Below are 10273 nucleotides of genomic sequence, written 5' to 3' on the forward strand. Positions count from 1 at the left end.
TTTAAATTTTCAACCAGCTCTTCCCTATTTGTCACAATCAAATCTAGAATAGTCTCTCCCCTAGTGGCTTTCTCCACCTTCTGGAATAAAAAATGGTCTCCAATACATTCCAAGAACTGGTTGGAAATCTGTGCTTTGCTGTGTTATTTTCCCAACAGATGTTTGGGTAGTTGAAGTCCCCCATCACCACCAAGTCCTCTGCTTTGGATGATAATTTAAAAAAAAAAAAAAAAAGAAGCCTCATTCACCTTCTCTTCCTGATTAGTAGATCCCTACCACGACATGACCCTTGTTTTTACCCCTTTTATTTTTACCCATAAACTTTCAACAAGTCTGTCTCCTATTTCCATCTCAACCTCAGTCCAAGTGTATACATTTTTGATTTATAAGGCAACACCCTCCTCCCTTTTTTCCCTGCCTGTCCTTCCTGAGCAAGCTGTACCTTTCTATACCAATATTCCAGTCATGTGTATTAGAATCATAGAATATTAGGGTTGGAAGAGACCTCAGGAGGTCATCTAGTCCAATCCCCTGCTCAAAGCAGGGCCAACACCAACTAAATCATCCCAGCCAAGGCTTTGTCAAGCCAGGCCTTAAAAACCTCTAAGGATGGAGATTCCAACAGCTCTTTAGGTAACCCATTCCAGTGCTTCACCACCCTCCTAGTGAAATAGTGTTTCCTAATATCCAACCTAGACCTCCCGCACTGCAACTGGAGACCACTGCTCCTTGTTTGGTCATCTGCCACCACTGAGAACGGCCGAGCTCCATCCTCTTTGGAACCCCCCTTCAGGTAGTTGAAGGCTGCTATCAAATCCCCCTTCACTCTTCTCTTCTTCAGACTAAATAACCCCAGTTCCCTCAGCCTCTCCTCGTAAGTCATGTGCCTCAGCCTCCTAATAATTTTCATTGCCCTCCGCTGGACTCTCTCCAATTTGTCCACATCCCTTCTGTAGTCAGGGGGACCAAAACTGGATGCAATATTCCAGATGTGGCCTCACTAGTGCCGAATAGAGGGGAATAATTACTTCCCTCGATCTGCTGGCAATGCTCCTACTAATACAGCCCAATATGCTGTTGGTCTTCTTGGCAACGAGGGCACACTGCTGACTCATATCCAGCTTCTCATCCACTGTAATCCCCAGGTCCTTTTCTGCAGAACTTCTGCTTAGCCAGTCAGTCCCCAGCCTGTAGCAGTGCATGGGATTCTTCCTTCCTAAGTGCAAGACTCTGCACTTTTCCTTGTTGAACCTCATCAGATTTCTTTTTGTATTATCTCACCAAGTCTCTGTGATGCCAACTATCTCATAGTTGTGTTTATTAACTAGCTTTTCCAGTTCTTCCTGCTTATTCCCCATACTTCTCACATTTAGTATACAGACTTCTAAGATACTGATCTGATTTCCCCCCTATGTTCTCTCTTGTTTCTCTTTTATCCCTGCTATGATGGCCCATGCTTCCCCCCCCCGGTCTGACCCTTCTCCCAAATCTCCAGGGGATCCACAGGTGCCGGTGTTCTTGGTGAGACCTCCAGGTGCACTTCAAGGGAAGAAGGCTGAAAGATGGTGGAATTCTAGACAAACACAGCTGAGCCCAAGAAAGTGTCCTTACCCATGTCTAGTGGATGAGCAACAGGTGTCAGCACTGGGAGTCATTTTAGTACCAGAGGGCAAGAAAGGACTGGCAACCGTATCAGTAAGGACAGCCGAGCCTTCATAAAAGGGTGCGGTGGTATAGTACCAGACGGTAATGTCAATATGGGTGGGAAATCCCTCTCAGTAGCCCTCAGCAGAGGTGATTTGGGCTTTTCCAGGATTCAAAGGTCTTCATTAAAGAGGATCCTGGACGGTACCAGAGAATCTGGGTACTGTTCCTCAGGAGTCATCATGTCAAGAGACACCTGGAACGGTACCGAAGTACGGGCCATGCGCTCTTTCTCGTGGCCTGAGCAGAGTGACACCAAGGACGATGACTGAGTCCCAAGTCTTCAAGGAATCCTTTTGTTTAGAAGGCTCCTATTCCAGTACCAACACTGGTACTGCAGAAGGCTTCTCAGTACGCATTATGAAGTTGTACTGGGATTTCAGTATCAGAGGAGGGAAAAGCCTTAATGGTACCCATATTGGGACACGAAGTCTCCTTGTTCCCTAATTAGAGGGTGACTTTCCCCCTTCTCTTGGTATCTTTCTCAGGGAAATGGGGTCTCTTCTTATCAGATGTTCCTGAAGACTCTGAAGGCTCCCCTCCCAGGTCTTTGGTTACCAGAGTAGAGGCTTGGGCAGCCACTGGAACATTCTGAGCAGTTGAGGCAGATGAACAATAGGGGGGACTGGGACCCTGCAAGTCTCAGGGAATATTCTATAAGAAGCAGTTTCAATCAACCCTTCCTCAGCTTTCTGGATATGCTGCTGATCGGATGCTACACATGGAGGGGACATGCACCTCTTCAAGGCAGCTGGAATGCCCCTTGCTGACAGGGAAGGACCTGTGGCAGGTCTGGCAAGGTTTCAAGCCCAGGATCTTTGGCATAATCCAAGAAGAAAGGCTGCAGATGGAGAGGGGCTGAGTGGAATGGGCAAAAGAAACCTGAGACACAAAGACACCCCCCTCCCAAAAAAGCACAAAGCTGTGCTAAATTAAACAAGAAAGTAATCAAATAAACAAAAAGCAATATAAACAAACAAAGAAAAAGTCAGCAAGCTGGGTCAGCTAGCTACTGGACACAATGATGCTCCATCTCAAGCCACAGGTGGTTGAGAAGGAACTGCAGTGGCAGAGCATCTGCCCCTTCCTATATACTCTCATACCAGAGCAAGAGGATATGTAGGGAGTAGGCATGGAATCAGACACTATTGACAAAAGTCTCCTGACATGAAGAACCAATAGCAAGGATAATTTGAAGAAATTTCTTTTCCCTTACAGCAGCAGAAGTTTAAAATTTGTAAGACACCTACTAGCGAGAGGCTGCTATAAAGGTGGAAGCTCTCAAGCAGGGGTCGAAGTCTCAGCACCTTCTTCCTTTCAAGCACATGAAGCAACCAGGGTACTGAGCTCATAAGCAGAGTATGGCCTCTAGACCTTGCTGAGAAGCGCTTTTCCACCCTCCCATCCTTGTCTTTTGCATCTTCCTTTGTTACCCAGGGTTTTCAGGACCCACAGCAGGGGCACCTTAACTATTTCACTCCAGGCAGTGTCAGGAATAAATCAATAGGAAGACAGGAATTCCATCTGATAAGATTAATGTAAGTAAGCATGCTCTATCTAAAACAGCAGCTTATTAGATTTAAGCACACACAGACATAAGCAATAGGTTTAGCACATCCCAGATATTTACCTAATATCTGGTACATTATTAAGTAATTAACAGCAGGTTCGCAGTTGCCAGTTGCTCACCCACCGGAGAGAAAAGGTATCAGGAAAAACGTCTCTCAAGATGGCTTTAGAGGACTGCTCCAAAGTACATTCTATTATCTAGACTTTTTATAACTAGCTTCTACAAAACACAAAGGTCATAATGACCGCTACTAGATCATTACTCTTCCTAACTTTCAATAAACTTCCTAATATCAGAGGCGTCCAAACTCAAGGTCTTCCTTCCACTAAGGTTTTCAGTCTCAGTTGTTTATTTTCCTCTCCCCTCCTCGCATTCTGATTAGCAAAACGGACAGTAGTTTTGACCTTGCTTCTGAAAGCCTGTCTACAAATTAACCCTTAACTGTGTGGTGTTCTATTTCATTAATTCATAGTGGCTGAATGCATATAATATGGTTGCAATTAGCTTGATCATATTCTGGGGTATGCACAACCCTCAAATCCAGGACAACACCTTGACTAAACAGATTATGGTTTGATGTCTGGTAAATTTTTCAAGCCTTGACTTATAAAACTGTGGGGACAGTTCAAACGTGATGGTGATTTTATGAATAAGGACTTATCTGCAAAAGGATTGGACTGGGAACACTACCACACTTCAGAAATGCCACCACAGAACTATCTCTCACCACTGACACAGGTTGGATATAAACCAATGACCTACAGTCAAATGTTCCCATTTCCAATCCCTAGAGCAGTTTTTTTCAAACTGTAGGGCACAATCAACCGGGGGCAGGGGCAAAACAACAACAACAACAAAAATCAATCAGCTAAATCTTGCGGTAGCTAGGACCCAGAGACAGTCTGAGGAGAGAAGGATCAGCACACTCCACCCCCATCTCTAACCCACAGCAGCTCCTCCCTTCTTGATGCCTGCACTGTGCTCAGCTCCAGGGGAGGTGAAGCAGCATGTCCAATAGGCTTTGGTGCCAACAAGACAGCTTCAGCTTTGTGAAGTAGCACAGTTCTGGAGCTAAACAATGAGAAGAGGGAGAAGCATCACCTCAACCCCCATGCCCTTTCCTATTTCCACTAGCCTTCCACTTCCTCCTGGGAACTTCCCTCCCCCCAATATAATAGCTGATCTCCATGAGCCCCATCAGAATTTCAGAACCACTGCCCTAGAGATATCCAAGATCTCCCAAAATTATTATTATTTTTGTTTAAAACAATTATGCTTGGAGTCCTTGACAGATTAACTTAAATGTAAAGAAATCACACACACACACACACACGTTGTCTTATATATCACAATGACCTGTCTCTCCGGGTCTTCACAATCTTCTTCGGCCTGCTTTTTAGTTTTGTCAGGTCGCCAAGGCAGCCAATGCCTTGTTTCACGGGAACATTCAATGTCCAGCCAAATTTGCCATTTGGGTAGAGTTTTATCCTTTATTTCTTGATCTTCATCTACATCTTCCTCCTCATCATCTACAAAATAAACAAAACAAAAAAAAACCCAGGCACCAAAATTTAAAGTCACCCATCCAAAACCTGAAACTTCATATATATAAAATACAAGACTGAGAACTGAAAAATTCTGAGTTCTCATTCTGGTTCTGACACCAACTCCATGTGTGGCCTAAAGAAAATCATAATTTGCTCTGTCTTAGTTACCCCATATGTAAAATGAGTATCACGCTTACTTACTTCATTTGTGCATTGTGAGGATTAATGTACAGAAAGTGCTTTAAAAATGCAAAGCACTAGCTGTATGCAAAGTATTACTACAGCATTAAACATTACAAATTAAAATTGGTATCATTGTTTTAAACTGACTGATATTTTCAATGACTTTAATTTTACATGCATTAGACCTTGCCAATGCAATTAAATTCTTCTCAGATTAAAAATATTCACTGAACCTAAAATCCAAGTGTTGGAATCAGACTACAGTTTTATAATGTACAGTAGGATTTTAGATAGTTAAAAGCTTCTTTTTTTTTGGCCTGTAATGTCAATTCTGCATTTACACTGATGAGTACCCATGGAAAAATGTGTACCCTAACAATAGGATTGCAGGGGAGCTTTTCAAAACAATTCCTCCTCCTTTAAAACAAAAAAACCAAAAAAGTCTTCAAAGCCATGGGGTTAAGCTGCAGTTTTTAGAGGAAAATTGCCATTCCTCCAGCCCACCCTCACAAAACTACTGTAGCACCAACTCTAAGCTTTTGTTCCTGTCATCTAGTGTTGACTGACACTCAACTCTCTCCCCCACATTTCGGATAAAACAGGTAATGATGAGACCTTCAGTCCCTGTACTCTCTCCTTAACCTATACTCTCCGCTTCAACCAGCTCTTTCGTGAGAAACAGCAGCACTCCCTCCTTGATGCATCCGATGAAGTGAGCTGTAGCTCACGAAAGCTTATGCTCAAATAAATTTGTTAGTCTCTAAGGTGCCACAAGTACTCCTTTTCTTTTTACTCCCTCCTTAGTCTTCTAAGTCACCATTGTTTCACACCTAGGACAACAGCAAGGTGAAAGGTCTCCAACAGGCACTTCTGAGCAAAGGGGGTTGGGCTGGGGGGTCGGGTCATCCCAGGGCAAAATGTTCCAATCTCTCTGCCTCACCTGAAGAGGGAGGCAAGGCTCTACTATGCTGCTGTGTGAGAGATGTTTGACTTCAGAGGCAATGCCTCCTCCCAGAAATAGCATCACAGACGACAACCCCTAGTGAGGCAGGGGGAAGCCAACAGAATCGTAAAGTTTAAGCCGGAAAGTACTACCAAGATCAGTGCTACTACCATTCTGCTCCAGAAGAAAATTTCACTCACGTATATTCAAAGGGGCTCATAAGGATAGTATCTTTAACCCATGCAGATACAGGTGGGTGTCAGCTGAATATTCACATCCCTCTCCCTTGAATGATGGGCTGGAAAAGTGGGGGAGGGGCCATTTTCAAGGAAAGATGGACAATCATGGAATCCATTTTTCCGTGAGCAACATAACAAAAGAACACACAAGACAGGTGCTTTGGGATTTAAAATTACGACTGCACTTAACTAAATGTAGGTGGCAACTACTGCAGCAATGAATCATCACAGCCCAAGACAAGGAGATGGTTTCTAATTCAAGGCAGGAGGGACATTGCATGTCTGACTTCCTGGCCTCTGGGCTAGGCCTGCCATATCAAATAAATATATAAAAAATGGTCAAGAAACAGTGGGATTTTCAACATAGTTAAAACGAACACCAAAGAACCATTTTTCTATATCAAACATTATGGGGCACCAAATCCACATGCTCAAATTCTAAGGATAAACCTTGCCACTGTCTTCATATCTGATGGAGACCCCTACATCAGATACTGGCTGGGATTGACGATGCACGCTATGTTACACATATTTAAGGATATGATTTAGTCACAGAGGTTAGGGAAGTCATGGATTCTGTGATTTTACCAGACCTCCGTGACTTCGCTTCAGCTGGCAGCAGGCGGGATGGAGCTGGGGCTGTGCACCCCCAACCCGCAACTTTGGCTGGAGCCAGGGATGTACGCCCCTGACCCACAGCTTTACTAGAGCTGGGGCTGTGCTCCCCCCTCACAACTGCAGCAGAAGCTGGGGCTGTGCACCCCCAACCCGTGGCTTCAGCCAGAGTCAGGGCTGCACACGCCCCTCGCAGCTACAACAGGAGCCTGGGCTGTCCCCCCACCAACGCAGCTACGGCCGGGGCTGTGCACCGCTTTCCATCAGTGCGGGAGCTGGGGCTGTGCACCGCTGACCCGCAACTTTGGACAGAGCCAGGACTGTGTGCCCCTCATGCCCTCTACAGATTTGGCTGGGGCTGGAGCTGTTTCTGTATGCCTCTGCCCCATGGCTTCAGCCAGGGCTACAGCTGCCATTCCTTCCCCTTCCCTCTTCCCCCCACAGTCCTCTCCCCACCCCATTATTTTTAGTAAGAGTCTTGCACAGGTCACAGATCCTGTGAATTTTTGTTTATTGCCTGCAACCGGTCCATGACTTTTACTAAAAATAACTAACAAAATCTTAACCTTAAATAAAGTACAAGACTGAAGAGCAAACTGTTAGAATTCATATGTGCACAAAGGCAGACTTAACTTGAGTGTAGTAACTGGCAATGGTCTCCAATTTATAGGTAGATCATGGAAAGTGGATTAGGATGCAGGAATGGCATGAAGGTTGCAAATGGAATGTAAACTGGAGTTTCTAGTTTTAGGTTGTTCTAATTTAAAATAAATCTCTATTTTTTTTTAAAGGGCAATATATTTTCAACTGTATCTCTATCTTGGTGAAGATTTTTGTCTGGGAATAGCCTGTAACATGCAAAGGCACACAAAGAAAACTACAATATATTTCCCTCAGCCCATGTGGCTTAATTTGTTTCTGACATATAGATATTTATGGAAACTCTCAATGTTCTCAGGCTCTGAATAAAACCAGAGGCCTTTATGAATTAATAAATAGGAGAAAGCAAAGAAAAAACTTGTCAAAATCTAACATATGAAAGGGTACAGTTTTACCAGGTTTATTGATGATAATCCAGCCTCCCTTTTCTTGTTGATGCATCCATGATTTCCAGCCTTTTGCTCCTTTTTCTCCAAACCGAGGCTCTCCACTATCCCAAAATGGTTCAAAGAACTCTACCTATTGTTGAGGCAAGAAACATTCTATATATCATTTTCAGTGTTGTAGCCACATTTTAAAATGACTTAGCTTGACAGGATGGACTGCTATCACTAATAAAAAAAAGGAATAACTAAATTAGCACACAGTAGAAAGAAAGTAACACAGAAATATAGGCAAGTTTAAAAAAAAAGTTTTGAAGGTATACTTTTAACATGGATGAGCAAGCTGGCTGCTGCATACAACATGGGCAATGAGGCTCCTAGAAATCACGTCAATTAGTGGAAGCAGGACAGTAGTTACTCATCATCCACCTCTGGCCATTCAAGCACTTGAGTCATTTGTGTGGGAATAACCGCTCTAGAAATAAATACTAAATGGGTCACTGAGCTGAATGGGATGCTGAAAACTGATCAGAAATAGTGCATCTAATTTCATGTAATTCTGAGTCACAACTCAAAGTTCTTATTGTGGTACCAAATCAACAAGTACAGAAATAGTTATGGGCACCAGAACACCATGTAGCTACACTTAAAGCAGAAATATATATAGCAGATGAGAAGCCTGAATATTTTCTACAAGATAGGAAGAAGAAATTGAACCAGCTATTATAATGGACAGTTAGACCTTAATGTACACTAGGAAAAATTTTACAAAAATTTCCCACCATTGCTAAAACAGCAAAGTTCTACTGGTATTAGTAAAGATGCAAATCCAAGCGCAGATGAGCCGTTGGTGTTTTAATAACCATGTCAGCTGGCAGAATTAGAGGACAGTGCTTAAAACATGAGCGGCAGTCTGCCTAAATCAGGGCTCCCAAGGTGTTAAAACCATATGAGCTAAATTGCTGTTAGCAAAGGTGGGAAATGTGTAAAAAAAAAAAAAAAATCCCCAGTACAGACAAAACTTTAGAAATGAGGCAGAGTCCGTCCTTTCTCAAGTTTTTGTCTGACAGCAGGATGTGAATATACAGTGTTGCATGTAACTTGTTAGTTTGTTTTGTTTTAGGTCTTCATTGTGTATTTCTGTATTATATACACAGTGATGTGTAACTGCATGCATTTTATAAATTTAAAAAAATTAAGTTTATGATTTCACAACTCAAAAGAGGTCTCTTTTCTTTACTACGTGGCACAGAAAGCCATAAAATAGAACCAAAAGTGATTTCTTTTTTGTGAACCTCCCAAAAACATTATTTCTTTTTGGTGGCAGTGAATCTATTTCTATACAGCTCCTAACAGTGCATATACTAACTTTGTGAGAGAGTGCTTCTTCTTAAAATAGATATACAATTTGTAATAACAGTTTGTGCACGTTCTTGATACAAACTGCCAATACATTTGTTAAACAAGAAAAAGTGAGCAGAGATGAGAAAGTTTTACTGTGACAGGGTGGGCTAGGTCCGGATGCCCCCTGCTTGAGGCCTTGAAGCCCTACCACACCCTGCCCAGAAAAGGGCAGTAGAGAGGTCCTCCAAGCAGCCTAGAGTGGCTGTGTGGGAAGCAGCCAATCAGGGCCCAGCAGGCTAGTCTAAGAGGAGCTGCAGGGCCAGAGTGAGATCAGTTCCTTAATGGAGCTGGGGGAGTGTGGCTGGCTGGCAGGGAGCGAGCGAGCGGACTTGGACAGAGCAGTGCTGGCAGAGGCCAGGGGGAACACGAAGGAGTTCTGGGCTGCTAGGACTCAACCAGGACAAGGCCCAGAAGTAAAGGTGAAGAATGTGCTGGAGCCACAGGGAAGTGGCCCAGGGAATTGTAGCTGCAACACAGTTTATTTAAAGGGATGTGGCAGATGGTTGCTATCTATAGAGTCCCTGGGCTGGGACCTGGCGTTGAGGGCAGTCACTGGGAAAGTGGTCTGGACTGTGATACATCCCAGAAGGGGAACAGAACTCTCTTAGTGGGCCAGCTGAAGAGCTGGGGCCAGAAAGGCCTGGAGAAGCGAAGACTCTCCAGGAAGGGAGCCCTGGGGTATGTGGCCCCACATCAGGGCCAGGACTGCTTGAAGAGCAGAGACAATTCAAAGGAGTCCAGAAGGGGATGAGAGACATTTCAAACCAGTATGCTGCAATAGGAGCTAGGGCTGCAAATAAAGGGACCTTACAGAAGGCACTACAACAGGCCCCCATTGGACTTATATCCCTGAAAGGGTTTGATTTTTATCTCACATACAGACTGACTCGGCTGGAGGGCTGAGTCACCGAAGACCCACCACAAACAGAGAGAGAGAGAGTGTGCAGGCACATGCACTGAGACAGGGGGTGCTTGCGAGAGGTGAGTGCAGCAGTCCTGTGGAAAAAATAGTATGTGACCATGTA

General features: G+C 43.9%; 1 protein-coding gene across 1 annotated transcript in view; it reads right to left on the minus strand.

The window, feature by feature from the left end:
- The window catches only part of NRDE2 (NRDE-2, necessary for RNA interference, domain containing), a 76427-nt gene that overhangs the window by 19772 nt on the left and 46382 nt on the right, over positions 1 to 10273 (minus strand). The window contains 2 exon segments of the mRNA XM_074956109.1: positions 4631 to 4803; positions 7857 to 7980. Coding sequence (XP_074812210.1) covers positions 4631 to 4803; positions 7857 to 7980 — 297 coding nt within the window.

This window comes from Natator depressus, chromosome 6 (assembly GCF_965152275.1).
Source record: "Natator depressus isolate rNatDep1 chromosome 6, rNatDep2.hap1, whole genome shotgun sequence".
Lineage (NCBI taxonomy): Eukaryota > Metazoa > Chordata > Testudines > Cheloniidae > Natator > Natator depressus.